The sequence below is a fragment of the Coregonus clupeaformis genome, chromosome 25 (assembly GCF_020615455.1).
Source record: "Coregonus clupeaformis isolate EN_2021a chromosome 25, ASM2061545v1, whole genome shotgun sequence".
In the NCBI taxonomy this organism is placed as follows: Eukaryota; Metazoa; Chordata; class Actinopteri; order Salmoniformes; family Salmonidae; genus Coregonus; species Coregonus clupeaformis.
In genome coordinates this window covers 10,840,415-10,862,477 of record NC_059216.1, presented here as the reverse complement: position 1 = coordinate 10,862,477, position 22,063 = coordinate 10,840,415, and the positions used below count along the sequence as shown (strand labels likewise).

General features: G+C 46.8%; 1 protein-coding gene across 1 annotated transcript; it reads left to right on the top strand.

Moving 5' to 3' along the window:
- Nucleotides 1-822: 822 nt before the first annotated feature.
- On the top strand, nt 823-21,970 carry LOC121539228 (neuroglobin-like). Its single transcript, XM_041847570.1, has 5 exons — nt 823-1,095; nt 11,351-11,458; nt 20,049-20,169; nt 20,275-20,355; nt 21,821-21,970. Exons 1-5 carry the CDS (start codon nt 860-862, stop codon nt 21,923-21,925), a joined length of 651 nt encoding a protein of 216 aa, XP_041703504.1. The 5' UTR covers nt 823-859; the 3' UTR covers nt 21,926-21,970.
- Nucleotides 21,971-22,063: the final 93 nt, after the last annotated feature.

Sequence of the window (22,063 nt, the reverse complement as noted above, 5' to 3'; positions counted from 1 at the left end):
TCCCTTTGCAAAACCCTTTTTAGGTCATAACTGAATGATGGAAATGATGTATAACCATATTAGGGGGGAAATTCAGGCAGAGATGTTTACAGAGGATCTATTATCTGATAGTGACCAACGGTAAAAGTGTAACAGAGACTTGGTAGCCTATGCTGTTCCTAATGTTTGAGCAGTAACACATGACAACGGAACAACTAATGCTGCTCTCAGGAAAGATTTATAAACAGGATGTATCAAACCCAATAGTTTATTAGAGGACTACTGACTTAATGCAGTGTTCTTCAATCCTGGTCCAGGAGACCCACAGGGTGTGTAGCCTTGGGATCCAGCACACCACCAACACCTAGGTGATGATCGATTCAACTACCTGATAGATTCAACCAATCATCAAGCCCTTGGTTGGTTGAATCGGATGCCATCATAGCAAGTCCCTGGCTGCCCTGAGGTTTTGAAGACTCCCAGTGGGTGCAACACAAGGTTATAGAGATCAGTCACTGTTGGCAAATAGTATATTTATTGGCCATTGTGACAGAAATGATATAAATATTATAAACCAACTTCATTTTGATTCCATTGATTAATCAGATCTCTCCACATAGTTTTAATGGTCATTCACCTACATGGAAAATAGGCTACATCTATATGCATAGCCTTCTACAGTAGGCCTGGTCAACATTGCGCTTTTGGCGATTGTTACAGGAAAAAACGTGTGCCCTACCCCTCAAGGTTACAGAGAATGAACTCTTATTATGAAGCGCTCGTGCGCTCTGGATGTCACTGAATATCATTCATGCCTGGATGCTGGATGCTGTAGACTACATACACAGCCATACGCGCAAGAGGCGTATACCTGAACCATATGCCAGGGGCGCAGACGTTTCTTTTCGTGTGTTGTTTTAACCATTTTTTAGTACATTTTGCTGTAGCAAGAAGAATGGGCTGCGCAATATCAGGGCTGGCACCGAAAACAGCTGGAGAGACGAAGACGGAGGATGCTGTTGCGCATCTCAGCAAGGAGCAGATCGAGATGATCAAAGAGTCATGGAAAGTTATCCAGGAGGACATTGCAAAAGTTGGAATTATTATGTTTGTCAGGTGAGATATTCTGATTTAATTTTGTTTTAGTTATTTGTAAGCAAGTTAGACATTTTTGCTTTATTAGACTGAATATTTTCATAAACATTTATGGTACCTCTCATAGAAAGGCAAAACATTATCTTCAACACTATTGCTCTCAACTTGAAATAACAGAGCTATTAAATTCCAGACATGATTGAATGAATTGCCTAGAACAAAGACAGTTGATGACCACAGGGACTGCATGATGACTGACATCATAATTCATGACTATAAACACAAAAATATGCCAACAACTTCACATTATTCACACAGTAGTTATTTGTCTTATTTGCAATTATATCTGCAATACATATGACTGTGGAAACAGTAGGATCAAGATGTAGGATCAGCACATATATAATTGTTATATTGTATGAGAACTAAGCCCCATCATCCTAATAAAATGTTGGCGCTCCTTGTGCTGCCTTATTCAAAAAGCTCTCAAGGCATCTTTAGGGAGAGACATTATTTAGTCCACAACAGAGAGGGCTCTCGGGGCTCAATGATTGAATGTGACTGTGACATGGTGCCTAACCTCTGCTCACAAACAAGCAACTGTACAGTACATAGTCCTATTCTTTAACATCTGCCACATCCCTCTGCCTTGTGGTTTGAAGACTTTCATGAAGGGGTTGGAGGGTGTTGCCTTCCTCCCTCCCATCATCCTACATCATGTCTCAATATTACATGATAAATATACAGCACCAGGCCCCTTCCCATCCCTTCATATCTATTGACAAACGAAGACGCTCGAAGCAAAGAAAATACATATCAACAAGCACAATAGCCAGCCTTTGAAATGTAATAGTTTGCAGAGAGAAAAAAACTGCATGAATAGTGTATGCAGTCCTAGTTTGGTGCTAGTCTGACATTACGGCTGTTGATAGAGAGAGAGAGAGAGAGATAGAGACCTCCAGGCACGGCACAGAAGATGGCTTTAAGCCCAATCAAGGCAATACAGTGCCTTTAGAAAGTATTCACACCCCTTGACCTTTTCCACTTTTTGTTGTGTTACAGCCTGAATTTAAAATGGATTAAATTTAGATTTTGTGTCACTGGCGTACACAATACCCAATAACGTGAAAGTGGAATTACGTTTTGAGAAATGTTTACAAATTAATAAAAAAATGAAAAGCTGAAATGTCTTGAGTCAATAAGTATTCAACCCCTTTGTTATTGCAAGCCTAAATAAGTTCAGGAGTAAAGATGTGCTTAACAAGTCACACATGTTTCATGGACTCACTCTGTGTGCAATAATAGTGTTTAACATGATTTTTTAATGACTACCTCATCTCTGTACCCCACACATACAATTATCTGTAAGGTCGGTCGAGCAGTGAATTTCAAACACAGATTCAACCACAAAGACCAGGGATGAAGGGCACCTATTGGTAGATGGGTACAAAAAATTTTTTACCCGACATTGAATAGCCCTTTGAGCATGGTGAAGTTATTAATTATAATTTGGATGGTGTATCAATACACCCAGTCACTACAAAGATACAGGCGTCCTTCCTAACTCTGTTGCTAGAGAGGAAGGAAACTGCTCAGGTATTTCACCATGAGGCCAATGGTGACTTTAAAACAGTTACAGAGTGGAATGGCTGTGATAGGAGAAAACTGAGGATGGATCAACAACATTGTAGTTACTCCAATATACTAATTGTAATTGACAGAGTGAAAAGAAGGAAGCCTGTACAGCATAAAAATATTCCAAAACATGCATCCTGTTTGCAATAAGGCACTAAAGTAATACTGCAAAAAATGTGGAATATCCTGAATACAAAGCGTTATGTTTGGGGCAAATCCAACACAACACATCACTAAGTACCACTCTTCATATTTTTAAGCATGGTGGTGGCTGCATCATGTTATGTGTATGCTTGTTTGCTTTTTTGGGATAAAAATAAACAGAATAGAGCTAGGCACAGGCAGAATCCTATAGGAAAATCTCACAGCTGTAATCGCTGCCAAAGGTGCTTCTACAAAGTATTGACTCAGGGATGTGAATAATTATGTAAATGAGAGATTTCTGTATTTCATTTTCAATAAATGTGAAAAAAATGATAAAAACATGTTTTCACTTCATTATGGGGTATTGTGTGTAAATGGGTAAGAGAAAAAAATATATTTAATCCATTTTGAATTCAGGCAGTAACACAATAAAATGTGGAACAGGTCAAGGGGTATGAATACTTTCTGAAGGCACTGTATGTGCGAATGCTGTTCATCAACTACAGCTCAGCATTCAACACCATAGTGCCCTGACTGCCCTCCAAGCTCATCACTAAGCTAAGGACCCTGGGACTGAACACCTCCCGCTGCAACTGGATCCTGGACTTCCTGACGGGCTGCCCCCAGGTGGTGAGGGTTGGCAACAACACATCCGCCATGCTGACCCTCAACACGGGGCCCCCTCAGGGGTGCGTGCCAAGTCCCCTCCTGTACTCTCTGTTCACCCACAACTGCATGGCCACGCACGACTCCAACATCATCATTAAGTTTGCTGATGACATGACGGTGGTAGGCCTGATCACCGACGACGATGAGACAGCCCATAGTGAGGAGGTCAGAGACCTGGCAGTGTGGTGCCAGGACAACAACCTCTCCCTCAACGTCAGCAAGACAAAGGAGCTGATCGTGGACTACAGGAAACGGAGGGCCGAGCACTCCCCCATTCACATCGACGGGGCTGTAGTGGAGCGAGTCGAGAGCTTCAAGTCCCTCGGTGTCCACATCACTAAGGATCTATCATGGTCCACACACACCAACACAGTAGTGAAGAGGGCACGACAATGCCTCTTCCTTCTCAGCAGGCTGAAAAGATTTGACATGGGCTCTCAGATCCTCAAAAGGTTCTACAGCTGCACCATTGAGAGCATCTTGATTGTCTGCATCATAAGTTGGTATGGCAATTCCTTGGAATCTGACTTCAAGACACTACAGATGGTAGTGGGTACGGCCCAGTACATCGCTGGTGCCGAGCTTCCTGCCATCCAGGACCTCTATACCAGGCGGTGTGTCACGAGTGTCGGTGGAATGCGGTAGGCCAGAGTCAAGCGCAGGACACAGAATGAGATGAAGAACCACTTTACTGAGTAGTAAAGAAATACAAGAAAAACCCTCCAAACAACAAAGGAGGAGCAAAACCCGCTCACAAAATGACACTCGTACAATCCAATAAACACGCACACCAAACAGTGGACGTGAACAGGTTAAATAGGCAGACAAACTAACATAATGGGGAACAGGTGTGCAACAACAGACAACAATCAAGTGAACATAGAAACATATAACATAGAGCGGCAGCAGCTAGTACTCCGGTGACGACGAACGCCGAAGCCTGCCCGAGCCAGAAGGAAGGGCAGTATCGGCAGAATCCGTGACAGTACCCCCCCCCACCACCCCCCCACCCCCGACACGCGGCCCCAGCCGTGCGTCGACACCGGCCTCGGGGACTGCCAGGAGGACGCGGTGCGGGGGGATTGGGATGGTTCTGATGGAATTCTCTCGACAAGGAGGGATCGAGGATATATCTCCTAGGAACCCAGCACTGCTCCTCCGGCCGTACCCCTCCCACTCCACGAGATACTGCAGGCCCCCTACCCGACGCCTCGAATCTAAGATGGAACGGACCGAGTACGCCGGTGCCCCCTCGATGTCCAGTGGGGGCGGAGGAACCTCCCGTATCTCAGATTCCTGGAGTGGACCAGCTACCACCGGCCTGAGGAGAGACACATGGAACGAGGGGTTATACGATCATTAATAGGAAGTTGTAACCTATAACATACCTCGTTCAATCTCCTCAGGACTTTAAATGGGCCCACAAACCGCCTACCCAACTTCCGTCAGGGAAGGCGAAGGGGCAGGTTTCGGGTCGAGTGCCACACCCGGTCCCCCGGTGCATACACCGGGGCTTCCCTGCGGTAGCGGTCGGCGCTCGCCTTCTGACGCCTGATGTCCCGCTGCAGGCGTTCATGTGTAGCGTCCCAGGTCTCCTGCGAGCGCCGAACCCACTCGTCCACCACAGGTACCTCGATCTGGCTCTGATGCCACGGTGCCAGGGCCGGCTGATAATCTAACACACACTGGAATGGTGTGAGGTCAGTTGAGGAGTGGCGGTTGGAGTTTATAGCCATCTCTGCCCAGGGTAGGAAAACCGACCACTCCTCTCGCCGGTCCTGGCAATACGACCTCAGAAACCTACCCACCTCCTGGTTAATTCTCTCCACCTGCCCGTTACTCTCGGGGTGAAAACCTGAGGTAAGGCTAACCGAGATCCCCAACCGTTCCATGAACGCCCTCCACTCCCTTGAGGTGAACTGGGAACCCCGATCAGACACTATATCCTCAGGCACCCCATAGTGCCGGAAGACGTGTGTAAACAGGGCCTCGGCAGTTTGTAGGGCCGTAGGGAGTCCGGAAAGAGGAAGGAAGCGAGAGGTCTTAGAAAACCGATCCACAACGACCAGGATGGTTGTGTTCCCCCTTGAGGGAGGAAGATCAGTCATAAAATCCACCGATAGGTGGGACCACTGTCTTTGTGGAACGGGTAGGGGTTGTAATTTCCCTCTAGGCAGGTGTCTAGGAGCCTTACACTGGGCGCACACCGAGCAGGAGGAAACATAAACCCTCACGTCCTTGGCTAAGGTGGGCCACCAGTACTTCCCACTAAGACAGGTCACTGTCCGACCGATGCCAGGATGACCAGAGGAGGGTGACGTGTGAGTCCAATAGATCAAACGATCGCGGACCTCTAGCGGTACGTACTTACGACCCTCTGGACACTGGGGAGGAGAGGGTTCGCTACCTAACGCCTGCTCGATGTCCGCGTCAACCTCCCACACCACCGGTGCCACCAGACACGACGCTGAAAGTATGGGAGTGGGCCACACGGAACTCTCCTCCGTGTCATACAGTCGGGACAGAGCATCTGCCTTAGCATTCTGCCCGGCCTGTAAGAAAGGGTGAAAACAAAACGGGTTAGAAACATGGACCATCTTGCCTGGCGAGGGTTTAACCTCTTCGCCGCTCGGATGTACTCCAGATTGCGGTGGTCAGTCAAAATGAGAAAAGGGTGTTTAGCCCCCTCAAGCCAATGTCTCTACGCTTTCAGGGCTTTGACCACCGCCAACAACTCCCGGTCCCCCACATCATAGTTGCGCTCTGCCGGGCTGAGCTTCTTCGAAAAGAAAGCACAGGGGCGGAGCTTGGGTGGCGTGCCCGAGCGCTGAGAAAGCACAGCGCCTATCCCAGCCTCGGATGCGTCCACCTCAACCGTGAAGGCCAAGGAGGGATCCGGATGAGCCAGCACTGGAGCCGAAGTAAACAGCTCCTTCAGGCGACTAAAAGCCCTGTCCGCCTCAGCTAACCACCGCAGACGCACCGGTCCCCCCTTCAGCAACGAGGTAATGGGAGCCACTACCTGACCAAAGCCCCGGCTAAACCTCCGGTAGTAGTTGGCGAACCCCAAGAAACGCTGCACCTCCTTTACCGTGGTTGGAGTCACCCAATTACGCACGGCCGAAACACGGTCACTCTCCATCCTCACCCCAGACGCGGACATGTGGTACCCTAGGAAGGAGATGGACTCCTGAAAGAACAGGCATTTCTCTGCCTTAGCATACAGGTCATGCTCTAACAGTCTTTCAAGCACTTTACGCACCAGGGACACATGCTCGGCCCTTGTAGTTGAGTATATAAGTATGTCATCAATATACACCACTACCCCTTGTCCGTGCAGGTCCCTGAAAATCTCATCCACAAATGATTGGAACCCGTATGGCATGAAAGATACTCATAATGTCTAGAGGTGGTACTAAATGTCGTCTTCCACTCATCTCCCTCCCGGATACGCACTAGGTTGTACGCGTTCCTGAGATCCAATTTTGTGAAGAAGCGTGCCCCGTGCAATGATTCCGTCATACTAGCTATCAGGGGTAATGGATAGCTGTACTTGATGGTAATCTGATTTAAGACACGGTAATCAATGCACGGGCGTAAACCACCATCCTTCTTCTTCACAAAAAGAAACTCGAGGAGACAGGTGAAGTGGATGGCCGAATGTATCCCTGTCTCAGAGACTCGGTGACATATGTCTCCATAGCCGCCCTCTCCTCCTGAGACAAAGGATACACGTGACTCCGGGGAAGTGCAGCTCCTACCTGGAGATTTATCGCGCAATCCCCCGGACGATGAGGTGGTAATTTAGTCGCCCTCTTTTTACTGAAGGCGATAGCCAAATCGGCATACTCGGCAGGAATGTGCATAGTGGAAACCTGGTTTGGACTCTCCACCGTAGTTGCCCCCAAGGAACCTCCTACACACCTCCCTGAACACTGACCAGACCATCCCTTAAGAGCCCTCTGTTGCCATGAAATCGTGGGGTCATGAATGGTTAACCAGGGAAGTCCCAACACCACAGGATACGCAGGAAAATAAATCAGGTAGAGGCTAATCCTCTCCTCATGACCCCCCTGCGTCCTCATCAGAAGTGGTGTGGTGACCTCCCTGATTATGCCTGACCCTAACGGGCGACTATCTAAAGCGTGCACAGGGAAAGTTTTATCAACAGACACAGTAGGAATCCCTAAACTATGAGCATACTGGCGATCAATAAAATTCCCAGCCGCGCCTGAATCTACTAGCGCCTTATGCTGGGAATGGGGGGAAACTTCTGGAAAAACAATATCTATACACAAATTAGCAACAGGAGGCTCTGGGTGAGTCGGGTGCCTACTCACCTGAGACGGTCGACCAGTGCCCTGCCTGCTGGCTCGACCTCCTGAGGACCCTCCCCAGCACCGACCAGCAGTGTGTCCTCTGCAGCCACAGTTGGTGCAGGGGACGGTCCCTCTCCCCGTCTCCCTAACCGCAGCACCTCCGAGCTCCATGGGGGTAGACTCGGAGGTGCTGAGGGATAGAATGGACGGCCCTTGATCAGAACGTCCGTGGGCTGCCAACAGGTTATCCAACCTGATGGACATGTCCACCAGTTGGTCCAGGGTGAGATCGGTGTCCCTGCAGGCCAGCTCCCGATGGATGTCCTCCCTTAAGCTGCAGCGATAATGGTCGATCAGGGCCTTCTCATTCCATCCCGCGCTGGCTGCTAAAGTTCTGAACTCCAGCGCGAACTCCTGCGCGCTCCTCATCTCCTGTCGTAGGTGGAACAGACGTTCACCCGCCGCCCTCCCCTCTGGTGGATGATCGAATACCGCCCGGAAGCGGCGGGTGAAATCCTCGTAGCGGACAGTACTTGCGTCTATTCCTCCCCACTCGGCGTTGGCCCATTCCAGCGCCTTCCCCGATAGACAGGAGATGAGGGCGGACACGCTCTCGTAATCCTGAGGGCGCCGGGTGAATGGTGGCCAGGTACAGCTCGACCTGGAGGAGAAATCCCTGGCACCCCGGCAGGTGTTCCGTCATATGCCCTCGGGAGTGAGAGCCGAATCCCACTGGACCCAGATGGCGAAGCGGTGACCAGTGTTGTAGGTGGTTGAGTGGTTGGAGATGGTGACGGGATACCACCTTTCTCCCATCGTTCCATCGTCTGGAATACTCGTTCCATGGTGACCCCGAGAGTCTGAATCATTAATTCCTGACGTTGGACTCGTTCCTCCATCGTCTCGGTTACTCCGGCTGCTCCTGCTGACTCCATAGTGGTGCGTGTTTCTGTCACGAGTGTCGGTGGAATGCGGTAGGCCAGAGTCAAGCGCAGGACACAGAATGAGATGAAGAACCACTTTACTGAGTAGTAAAGAAATACAAGAAAAACCCTCCAAACAACAAAGGAGGAGCAAAACCCGCTCACAAAATGACACTCGTACAATCCAATAAACACGCACACCAAACAGTGGATGTGAACAGGTTAAATAGGCAGACAAACTAACATAATGGGGAACAGGTGTGCAACAACAGACAACAATCAAGTGAACATAGAAACATATAACAGAGCGGCAGCAGCTAGTACTCCGGTGACGACGAACGCCGAAGCCTGCCCGAGCCAGAAGGAAGGGCAGTCTCGGCAGAATCCGTGACACGGTGTCAGTGGAAGGCCCTAAAAATTGTCAAAGCCTCCAGCCACCCAAGTCATAGACTGTTCTCTCTGCTACCGCACGGCAAGCTTTACCGATGAACCAAGTATGGAACCAACAGGACCATGAACAGCTTCTACCCCCAAGCCATAAGACTGCTAAATAGTTAGTCCGGGTAGCTATTTGGTTAACTATTTAACTATCTGCATTGACCCTTTTTGCACTCACTTTTTTTTGGACTAATCACATACGCTACTGCTACTGTTAATTATCTATCCTTTTGCCTTGTCACTTTATTCCTAGTTATATGTAGATATCTATCTCAATTACCTCATAACCCTGCACATGGATTCAGTACTGGTACTCCTTGTATATAGCCAAGTTATCATTTCTCATTGTGTATTTATTATTATGTGTTATTACTTTTCTATTATTTCTCTATTTTCTTTCTCTCTGCATTGTTGGGAAGGGCCCGTAAGTAAGCATTTCACTGTTAGTCTACACCTGTGGTCTACGAGGCACGTGACGAAAAACATTTGATTTGATTTGAATATACTGTAGTTTGAGGTGTGAAGCTCATTAACTATTGTTTTCTGTAGCTGTGTGGGAACAACAGAGACATGGGTAATTTCCCTTACATCAATGAGGTGTGGTATGAATTACATTGTGCCTATAAATTAAGAACGACATTCACGGGGAAGAATATTCTGTGTCCTATAACAATAGGGCTCGTAATAGGGCTCCTCTGGAAATCCACTCAGCTTGACATCCATCTTACCTAGTCACAGAATTATAATATAATGCATTCAGGTCTACATTCAGTGCAGAATATCTCCAGAATATGAAGATGTTTTATTTATTTTCTTTTGCATTATTACTTTTATTTTCTGTCATTAATTGTATTATTTTAAGGTTCTAGTAATTTTGACATAATTCCATGTAATGAATGTGTCAACTTAAGTCCCCTGAAACGTATCACTTGTATCATCAGCCAAAATTCATAAGATATTTTATTGTTAATGCAAGTAGAACATAACAACCATTCAGAGACCCATTTTGAAATCACCTCTCACACACCTCTTCTCTGCTCCTTTCATCTGTCTTTCAAGGGCCTAGTGTTTATGACAGTGGCAGTTGGCTGCGATACAACTGTGAGTGTGAATATGACACGGTTATTTTCTCTCTCACACAGAGGCAGTAAGAGGTGGAAATGGAAGTGTATGTGCAAGGCTCTTATACCCCACCTCATAACATGATGAGGAAAAACACAAAAATGGGAAGGGGGGAGGAGATAATTAGCAATATAAAGCCAAGTAATTAATGCATGGTTTCTATAGATCCTACAGAGCTTTAATGGTATGTACCGTATATGGTGATGTATGCATTATGGAGCCCACAGCAGGGCATTGTGTTTAGTGATTACATTACTATGTTAAGATAGACACGTCTGCTGAAATAGCTACCTGATAGGATTGCAGTGTGAATTAAATCTCTTGTTAAACTGGAGCTGGAGGTGTTTGAGGTAGAGGCTGTGAGGAGGGGGGATGGGGCACACATACACATACATACGAATGCGCACGCACGCACACACAAACACACACACACACATTCTGTGCCTGCACTGTATCTGAGCTTATTGTGGGCTTTTGGAACTTATGTACCATTTGACTCTGACATGACTAGGTCTGATAAGGCAGGGGAACTCATTACAGCTCTGTAAGGGGAGAAGGAGAAGAGGCTATACTGGTCACCCCTGACACTGAGTGGATTGATGCTGTGTGTGATTGCAGCCCGTAGTAGACATAGAGCCCAGCAGGGAAGGACTGATGATGAGAGCGCAGCCAGGACTGATAACTGCAAGGGGCTCAATGGCACAATCAGATCTCATGGATGGCTCAGATGGGATGACTTGTAATGCCACCTTGAAGACAGATATTTACAAGGATAGAGACAGGCATGGCTTAACTAAATCACAATATCAACAGTTGATTCAACACTTGCATTATAAAAAAAACCATCATGGATTACTTTCAAGACCTTATGTATAGCCTTGCTTGAACTCTGTTATGTAGTCAGTGGGAGAACTTGCAGGACGGAGGGATGTTTTGGTGTGGGCATGAATATGTCAGTTTGGTTTAAGGCAGGCTTTATGAAGCTGGCTCTTGGAGGCTCACAAATGTCTGTTGTCTTGGTAACAGGTTGTTTGAGACCCATCCAGAATGCAAAGATGTATTCTTCCTGTTCCGAGACGTGGAGGACCTTGATAGGTTACGGACCAGCCGGGAGCTGAGGGCACACGGCCTACGGTCAGTCACTCTTTTTCTGTCAATTCTGCATTGATATCAATGTGAGGTTCCTCTTTCATCCAGCTCTCCATTCAGCACTCTGTTGAAGTCTCTACACTGCACAACTCTCAAGTTCCATACACTTCAGCCGTTGTACTACAGAGGGGGTGGTATTATTACATTTCAAATGTCAAAATCTCACAATGGACCATCACTGATTTTATTGAAACAAAGGAATTTATGACATACTGTAGAATTTAAGTTTCCTATTTCAAAGATCTGTCAACACTGTTTGTGTCCCTATATGAGATTGAAAAACGACGGTAACATGAAAACCAAACCACAATGAATATCACATAATCCCATAAGTGTTAATGTCAAGGGAGCTTTTGTCTCGCTGAGACTGAAGAGCTGTCATATCTGTCAAGGCGTCAGTGTAATGCGGTAGGCGAAGTCAGGCGCAGGACACAGAGCTAATCAAAAGGCGTACTTTACTCGTAGGTAAAATGAATGAACAACAACCTCCACGCAGGGAGGGAACAAACCCGCACACGAACGACAACCAAAACATGAACAAACACGCGCAACATACAGTGTGAGACAGAGGGTTAAATAGGGAAGACATAACTACATGATGGGAAACAGGGGTGACCAATTAAGACAAAACAAGTCGAACATAGATACATGGATCGGTAGTAGCTAGTACTCTGGTGACGACGAACGCCGAAGCCTGCCTGAGCAAAGAGGAGGGGCAGCCTCGGCTGAATCCGTGACAGTACACCCCCCTTGACGCGCGGCTCCAGCCGTGCGCCGACCCCGGCCTCTGGGACGGCCAGGAGGACGCATGGCAGGGCGAGTCGGATGACTCTGGTGGAAATCCCTCAACATGGAGGGATCGAGGATGTCCCTCCTAGGGACCCAGCACCGTTCCTCCGGACCGTACCCCTCCCACTCCACGAGATACTGCAGGCCCCCCACCCGACGCCTCGAATCCAAGATGGAACGGACCGAGTACGCCAGTGCCCCCTCAATGTCCAGTGGGGACAGAGGAACCTCCCGTACCTCAGACTCCTGGAGTGGACCAGCTACTACCGGCCTGAGGAGAGACACATGGAACGAGGGGTTAATACGGTAATTAATAGGAAGCTGTAACCTATAACAAACCTTGTTCAATCTCCTCAGGACTTTAAATGGCCCCACAAACCGCCGACCCAGCTTCCGGCAGGGAAGGCAAAGGGGAAGGTTTCGGGTCGAGAGCCAGACCCGGTCCCCCGGTGCATACACCGTGGCCTCACTGCGGTGGCGATCGGTGCTCGCCTTTTGTCGCCTGATTTCCCGCTGCAGGTGTACATGAGCAGCGTTCCAGGTCTCTTCCGAGCACCGAAACCACTCATCCACCGCAGGAGCCTCGATCTGGCTCTGATGCCATGGTGCCAGGACCGGCTGATAACCTAACACACACTGGAAAGGCGTAATGTTAGTAGAGGAGTAGCGGAGTGAGTTTTGGGCCATCTCTGCCCAGGGGATTTAACCCGACCACTCCCCCTGCCGGCCCTGGCAATAGGACCGCAGAAACCTACCCACATCCTGGTTAACTCTCTCAACCTGCCCATTACTCTCGGGGTGAAAACCTGAGGTAAGGCTAATCGAGACCCCCAGACGTTCCATGAATGTCCTCCAGACCCTTGAGGTGAACTGGGGACCCCGATCCGACACAACATCCTCAGGTACCCCGTAGTGCTGGAAGACGTGTGTAAACAGGGCCTCAGCAGTTTGTAGGGCTGTAGGGAGATCTGGCATAGGAATGAGACGGCAGGACTTGGAAAACCGATCCACAACGTTCCCTTGTGAGGGGGGAAGGTCCGTCACAAAATCCACCGATAGGTGGGATCACGGCCGTTGTGGAATGGGTAGGGGTTGTAATTTCCCCCTGGGCAGGTGTCTAGGTGCCTTACACTGGGCGCAGACAGAGCAGGAGGAAACATAAACTCTCACGTCCTTGGCTAAAGTGGGCCACCAGTACTTCCCACTAAGACAGTGCACTGTCCGACCGATGCCAGGATGACCACAGGAGGGTGACGTGTGAGCCCAAAAGATCACGAACCTCGAGCGGCACGTACATCCGACCCTCTGGACACTGTGGGGGAGTGGGCTCGGTACGTAACGCCCGCTCGATGTCCGCGTCAACCTCCCACACCACCGGTGCCACCAGACACGACGCCGGAAGTATGGGAGTGGGCTCAATGGACCTCTCCTCTGTGTCATACAGACGGGACAGGCCGTCTGCCTTAGCGTTCTGGGAACCTGGTCTGTAAGTGAGAGTAAACACAAAACGAGTGAAGAACATGGCCCACCTTGCCTGACGAGGGTTCAGCCTCCTCGCCGCCTGGATGTACTCCAGATTACGATGGTCAGTCAAAATGAGAAAAGGGTGTTTAGCCCCCACAAGCCAATGCCTCCACACCTTCTGAGCTTTGACCACAGCTATCAGCTCCCGGTCCCCCACATCATAGTTGCGCTCCGCCGGACTGAGCTTCTTAGAAAAGAAAGCACAGGGGCGGAGTTTTGGTGGCGTGCCCGAGCGCTGAGACAGTACAGCTCCAATCCCAGCCTCGGACGCGTTCACCTCAACCTGGAAGGCCAAGGAAGGATCCGGATGAGCCAGCACCGGAGCCGTAGTAAACAGGTCCTTCAGATGCCCAAAAGCCCTGTCCGCCTCAGCTGACAACTGCAGACGCACTGGTCCTCCCTTTAGCAAGGAGGTAATGGAAGCCGCTACCTGACCAAAGCCCCGGATAAACCTCCGGTAGTAATTGGCAAAACCCAAGAATCGCTGCACCTCCTTCACCGTGGTTGGAGTCGGCCAATTACGCACGGCCGAAATACGGTCAATCTCCATCTCCACACCTGACGCGGACAGGCGGTGTCCTAGGAAGGAGATGGACTCTTGGAAGAACAGACATTTCTCCGCCTTCACATACAGGTCATGCTCCAACAGTCGACCAAGCACCTGACGCACCAGGGACACATGCTCGGCCCGTGTAGCGGAGTATATGAGAATGTCATCAATATACACCACTACACCCTGTCCATTCAGGTCCCTGAAAATCTCATCAACAAAAGATTGGAAGACTGAAGGAGCATTCATCAAACCGTATGGCATGACGAGGTACTCATAGTGCCCCGAGGTGGTACTAAATGCCGTCTTCCACTCATCTCCCTCCCGGATACGCACCAGGTTGTACACGCTCCTGAGATCCAATTTCGTGAAGACGCGCGCCCCGTGCAATGACTCCGTCATACTCGCAATCAGAGGTAATGGATTGCTGTATTTTACAGTGATCTGATTTAGACCACAGTAGTCAATGCACGGGCGTAAGCCACCATCCTTCTTCTTCACAAAAAAGAAACACGATGACACAGAGGAAGTGGATGGCTGAATGTATCCTTGTCTCAGAGATTCGGTGACATATGTTTCCATAGCCGCCGTCTCCTCCTGTGACAGAGGATACACGTGACTCCGGGGAAGCGCAGCGCCTACCTGGAGGTTTATCGCACAATCCCCCTGTCGATGGGGTGGTAATTGAGTCGCCTTCTTTTTACAGAAGGCGAGAGCCAAATCGGCATATTCAGGCGGAATGTGCATAGTGGGAACCTGGTTTGGGCTTTCCACCGTAGTTGCCCCTACGGAAACACCTATACACCTCCCCAAGCACTGGTTTGACCATCCCTTGAGAGCCCTCTGTTGCCATGAAATAGTGGGGTCATGAGAAGTTAACCAGGGAAGCCCCAACACCACTGGAAACGCAGGAGAATCAATCAGATATACACTAATTATTTCCTCATGCCCCTCCTGCGTCTTCATCCAGAGTGGCGCTGTGACCTCCCTAATCAGACCTGACCCTAAAGGGTGACTATCTAGGGCATGTATAGGGAAGGGCACATCAACTGGCACAATAGGAATCCCTAACCTACGGGTAAAATGACGATCAATAAAGTTCCCAGCTGCGCCTGAATCTACTAGCTCCTTATACTGGGAATGAGAAGAAAACTCGGGAAATACAACATTTATACACATGTGCACAACAGGGAGCTCTGGGTGAGTTGGGTGCCTACTCACCTGAAACGGTTCACCAGTGCGCTGCCTACTGCCTCGACTCCTTGAAGGCCCTCCCCAGCACTGACCAGCAGTGTGTCCTCTGCGGCCACAGTTGGTGCAGGGGCCGGCCCCTCTACTGGTCTCCCTCATAGCAGCACCTCTGAGCTCCATAGGGGTAGGGTCGGAGGTGCTGGGGGATGGAATGGACGGCCCCTGATCCGGACGTCCGCGGGTGGCCAACAGGTTATCCAGTCGGATTGACATATCCACCAGCTGGTCCAGGTTTAGGTTGGTGTCCCTGCAGGCCAATTCCTGACGAACGTCCTCCCTTAAACGGTAGTGGTCAATGAGGGCCCTCTCATTCCATCCTGCGCTGGCAGCCAGAGACCGAAAGTCCAGCGCAAATTCCTGCGCGCTCCTCTTCCCCTGTCTGAGGTGGAATAGACGCTCACCCGCCGCTCTCCCCTCTGGTGGATGATCGAATACTCCGCATAGCTTACAGTTGCGGCGTCTATTCCCCCCCACTCAGCGTTGGCCCACTCCAGCGCTTTACCGGACAGACAGGAGATGAGGGCGGACACGCTCTCGTATCCCAAGGGAGCCGGGTGGATGGTTGCCAGGTAGAGCTCTATCTGGAGCAGAAAACCCTGACACCCTGCAGCTGTACTGTCATATGCCCTCGGGAGCGAGAGCCGAATCCCACTGGACCCAGATGGTGAAGAGATGGACATTGGTGTAGGTGGTGGTGTAATTGGAGGAGGTATAGGGATACCTCCTCTCTCCCATCGCTCCATAGTATTAACTACTCGTTCCATAGCGGTGCCGAGAGCCTGGATCATGGCCGCTTGTTGTTGGACGCGTTCCTCCATCGATCCGGCTGGCATTGCTGTACCTGCTGACTCCATGTTATGGTGCGTGTTTCTGTCAAGGCGTCAGTGTAATGCGGTAGGCGAAGTCAGGCGCAGGACACAGAGCTAATCAAAAGGCGTACTTTACTCGTAGGTAAAATGAATGAACAACAACCTCCACGCAGGGAGGGAACAACCCGCACACTAACGACTACCAAAACATGAACAAACACGCGCAACACACAGTGTGAGACAGAGGGTTAAATAGGGAAGACATAACTACATGATGAGAAACAGGTGTGACCAATTAAGACAAAACAAGTCGAACATAGATACATGGATCGGTAGTAGCTAGTACTCCGGTGACGACGAATGCCGAAGCCTGCACGAGCAAGGAGGAGGGGCAGCCTCGGCTGAATCCGTGACAATATCCAATCTCTGGCTGGCTATTATCACATCTGCTGCCAGTGAAGAACACACTTATCCTCCATATGCAGTTCTCCAATGGTGTGTTTTCTCCATTCTGTTGTGTCACTGGGTATGCTGAGCCTCTTTGTTTTTCTCACCATGAAAGGCCAATAAACCCAATTGAGCCTGAGGTCTCCACTTACAGTTTTTCTCAATCACGTACAAGCAATTTTGGGATCTGTGTTGAAACGTACCTATAGCAGAACAGAAATGATCAAATGCTCAAATACATTTACAGAACTTCTGATCTTTTTCTTACCTTAGTACGTGACTTGCATCAGACCACCTTTTGCAAAATTTTAAATACAAATGTCATCAGTTAATACAATAACACATTGTTTTCATCAAAAGACAAATGTGTGCAATTGTGCTCTCTGTTTCTGGCAATCAATAAATACTACTGCACAAAATTCTAAATCACCCCATCAGTGTCATACCATGTACAATATATGGAAAGCTCTAGGGTCGTTCCATGTCATGACACCCACCATCTCAGATTGTTCTGAAACACTTTCTGTAGTTAGAAACAGATAAGATTAGCATTCATGCAACATTATTTTGTTGAAATATAATTTGATCTCTGAGAAATTAAGCTAATTCATTGCACCCAAATTGGCCGTTTTAATTAATAGGATTCATATAATATTCAATAAAAATATTACCTAACATCCGATTTGGACCACACTTTTTTAAAACAATGAGTAAGACATCAGGAATGTAAAGAAATGGTCAAAAGCCACCCACAGACCCCTCACACCCCAAGCCAATCCCACCCCAACATTGAGTATACAGAATAAATTCTCTATGTCTGACAAGAAGTATGGAGCTGCAGCTCAAAGTATTGTTTCTTCATCCTATGTGTAATGTATTCTCAGGGAATTTGGTGATGGGTTTTTTTTCCCATTCAGAGAAATTAGCCATCCTAGTTGTTGCATTTGTCCTATCCTACATCCTGATATTTCCAGGTTCTGACCACTAGATGGTGCTGTTCCTGCTGTTAGGGATAGTTCACTCAAATTACAAAATGACATTGGTATCCTTACCCTGTAAGCAGTTTATGTACAAGGTATGACAGTAACCCATGCTTTGGTTTTGTTTATCTTGCCACTGTTTCAAATACTAACTTTTTAGCATTTGTGACACAAATCCAATGCAAGTCAATGTTACCTATATTATCATTTTCCAAAATGTCCAAATCATCCTAAAGTATCTAAAAATATATTGTGTAACTCAATGATGTTACTTATATATGATTTGGATATGAAGCGCGAAAATGCAAATATAGGTACTGTTGACTTGCATTGGATATGTGCCACAAATGCTAATAAGTTAGCATTTGAAATCAGTCGACAGGGAAACAAAACCAAAGCATGGGTTGCTGCCATACCTTGTACATAGAGTGGAAAGGAAACCAATATGTCATTTCGTAATTTGGGTGAACTACCCCTTTAACATTGATTTAAAAAATCAATAAAAAAAATCACCTAACAGCAGGTACAGCACCATCTAATGGTCAGAACCTGGTAATATCAGGATGTAGGATGGGACATAAACCTAACAACTTCAATGACTAATTTCTCTGAACAGGGAAAAAGAAACATCACTAAATTAACTGAGAATACATTACATAGGATGAAGAAATAATTATCAGAGCCGCAGCTCCATACTACTTGTCAGACATAAATAACTGATACTGTATACTCAATGTTGGGGTGGGATTGGCATGGGGTGTGGGGCGTCCGTGGGTGGCTTTTGACCATTTCATTTGATTCCTCATGTCTTACTCATTGTTCGAAAAAAGTTTAGCCAAATCGGATGTTAGGTACTATATTTATTGAATATTATATTAATCCTGTACATGAAAATTGACAATTTGGGTGCAATCAATTAGCTTAATTTCTAATTATATTTCAACAAAATAATGTTGCAGGAATGCTAATCTTATCTGTTTCTAACCACAGAAACAATTTCAGAACAATTTGAGATGGTGGGTGTCGAAATCCTCTTTCTTGTGCTTTTTGAGGTAGAAAAACCCTCTAGGCAATGGGGACTGTCTAATTGTTATAATTTTTTACAATATGACAGAGAATGAAGTTAAGTTACTTCTAAGTAACTTTAGGTTACTTCTAAGTCATAATTCATATCATTTGTGTTCCTCCATTGTATTCACCTTTCCTTATTTCTATTGTGGATAGTGTTTCTGTGCAACAATGGAATGTCTACAAAACAGCCTTTGTATTGAATACGTGGAATTGGATTGTGATGAATGAATCCTGCACACTAAGTGCTTATTTTTTATAATAATACTTGATTTGATGTATTTGAAATTGTTTGGTGAACTATGCATAAAAGGATAGTAATTGCCCATAATTCTGCATCTTTGAATAGTTGTATTTCCAGTTTTGATAATCATGATTTAGTGATTGCCAAGAAATGTATTGATCTACTGGGCTTTTTAAAAACAGACTAACTTTCTGTTTTGTTTGCTTGGACTCAAGAGATAAGTATGGTTGCATTAATCTTTTTGCAGGTAGTTGTGTTATTTCGATGAATGTATTTGCAATTTTGACAGTATAATATAGTTTTGATGAATGTTTTTATGTTTTGAGAAAGCAACTACATCTTGAAAACACATTTACTGTTTTGCAAAAGGCCACAGAGTTCTGTGTCTTGTGAACTCTGCGTCTTGTGAACTCAACAACATTGTTCCAAAAAATGCTTGTACGTGAGATTTGTTTTTTTAAATCAAAGGTATGGAGGCTGCAGTGGCATTACAGGAGACAGACAGGGATATGTACACTACATCTCCACATAGCCTCTCTGCACTCATCCTCCCAGGAAAAGGCCAAGTGGCCCTCAAACTACTCACACGGACATTAGTACAAATGTCCTCACCGGCGGCCAGGCTAAGAGGGAGCGCACCCATTTAACCTTTTGTACATATTTATCATTCTGCATAAAACTCTCCCTAACGTGCTCCTTAATGTAAAAGACAGGCCTGTGGGCAGCAATGAAACCATTTTCAGTGTTTAATGTTGGAGAACAATTGTTGAAAGAGAGGATAAAAGATGACAAAATGAATTGGACCACATAGGTGTCTGCTGTATGATCAGTGATGGTGATGGTTCAAGGTATGCCTGTATGCTAGTCAGTCAGGCTGTCTTTCATAACCAGGCCTGTGTTCCTTTCCTCTCAGAGTGATGTCCTTTATTGAGAAGAGTGTTGCCAGACTGGACCAGCTGGAGAGACTGGAGGTTCTGGCTGTGGAGCTGGGGAGGAGCCACTACCGCTACAACGCCCCGCCCAAATACTACAGCGTAAGACACACACACTGACAGTGCATGTTAAGCAAAGTTACAGTGCATTTCTATAGATATTGAAATAGATATATAATTTCCTATTCTGATGTGATTTCTTTCCAGTATGTAGGAGCAGAATTCATCTGTGCTGTCCAACCCATTCTCAAAGAGAGATGGACCCCTGAGCTTGAGGAGGCGTGGAAGGTACAGAATTCAATCTTTCTCGGTGACCACTTTGATGTAATATGTGGGTGTCAATCATGAGAATAATGTCTGAAACCAATTATTGTCCAAGAGGTCCCTTGGCTTTCTGCAGTGCCAGAGTTGTCCACATCCAATGACACATGTCAAGATGGAAATGGTCACCAGTGGAAGAGAGGTGACTGACATGAAAATTAAAATTTCAATGAACCAGAAATGACCATATTGAGAATGGCATGGCTCTGTCACATCAAGGCTACTACAATAGTATTACTACACTCATCAATTAAAATATCAGTTTGTCAAATGTAAAACTGCACTCACATAGATGTAACTGTATGTGTTAGTGTGTATGATGTAAATACTGTGTTTCAGACAGTCACTGTGGTTTTTATTGGTTTTATAGACCACAGGACTCTGGTAAATCAGGGCAAGTTTTACTGAGTGCACTGTCCTAATTAAATATACTGAACAAAAATATAAATGCAACAATTTCAAAGATTTGAAGGAAATCAGTGAATTAAAAGAAATAAATGAGGCCCTAATCAATGGATTTCACATGACTGGACAGGGGTGCAGCCATGGGTGGGCCTTGGAGGGCATAGGCCCACCCACTGGGGAGCCAGGCCCAGCCAATCAGAAATATTCCACACCAATTGCACGCTCCCTCAAAACTTGAGACATCTGTGTCATTGTGTTGTGTGACAAAACTGCACATTTTAACGTGACCTTTCATTGTCCCCAGCACAAGGTACACCTATGTAATGATCATGCTGTTTAATCAGCTTCTTGATATGCCACACCTGTCAGGTGGATGGATTATCTTGGCAAAGGAGAAACGCTCACTAACAGGGATGTAAACAAATTTGTGCACAAAATTTGAGAGAAATAAGATTTTTGTGCGTATGGAAAATGTCTGGGATTTTTTTATTTCAGCTCATGAAACATGGGACCAAGACTTTACATGTTACGTTTATATTTCTGTTTAGTGTAAATTAGATGAAATGAGTGAAGGAAGCACTGTAGTTTACAATGAACATTCCAATGAAACTGTCTGTATTGGCCTCTAGTGGATTCATGGAGAACTACCCTTACAGCTCCAACCTTATTCCTGGGATCAGCTCCTGTGCTCAGGATAAACTCCTGGCCCTGCTTATCATTTATGTGGAGTGAACAGTTTTTCCTTACCAGGAACATTCCAGGCTCTACTTATTTCCTAGTATAATGCATCCCTGCACTCCCCTAAACCTAGACTGATAATACATTGTACTTACAGCTGTAGTGCCAACCCAAACACTAGACTAGTAATACATTGTATTTACAGCTGTAATGCCACTCCCTAGTTATATATTTTAGCCTACTTACCCCAGCAACGCTAACCCGGTACTACATTAGACACACAGACCTTGATTTTAATTCAACATTATTACAGGTGTCCTCATAATTCCGTGTTGTGTTTCTAAACCAGACCCTGTTCCTGTACCTAACCAGGCTTATGAACCAGGGCTACCAGGAGAGGAGCAGACATCACCAGGTGGGAACCTCCCCCAAGGAGAGGAACACAGCCTTATAAGAGACCTGGATGGCCTCAACTCAGAGCTGGTTGAACAGGCGTAGCACAGAAATGTGGCACATATGGCTTAGCTGTGTATATAGTGTATTTATTACTTATAGTGACCATTTTCTACATTGCTCATGTTATCAGCCTACA

Coding starts and splice junctions, on each gene's coding strand:
- LOC121539228 (XM_041847570.1), top strand. CDS start 860: ATGCCAGGGGCGCAGACGTTTCTTTTCGTGTGTTGTTTTAACCATTTT. Junction 11,459..20,048: donor CTGAGGGCACACGGCCTACG/GTCAGTCACTCT, acceptor CTTTCCTCTCAG/AGTGATGTCCTTTATTGAGA. Junction 20,170..20,274: donor CCCCGCCCAAATACTACAGC/GTAAGACACACA, acceptor ATTTCTTTCCAG/TATGTAGGAGCAGAATTCAT.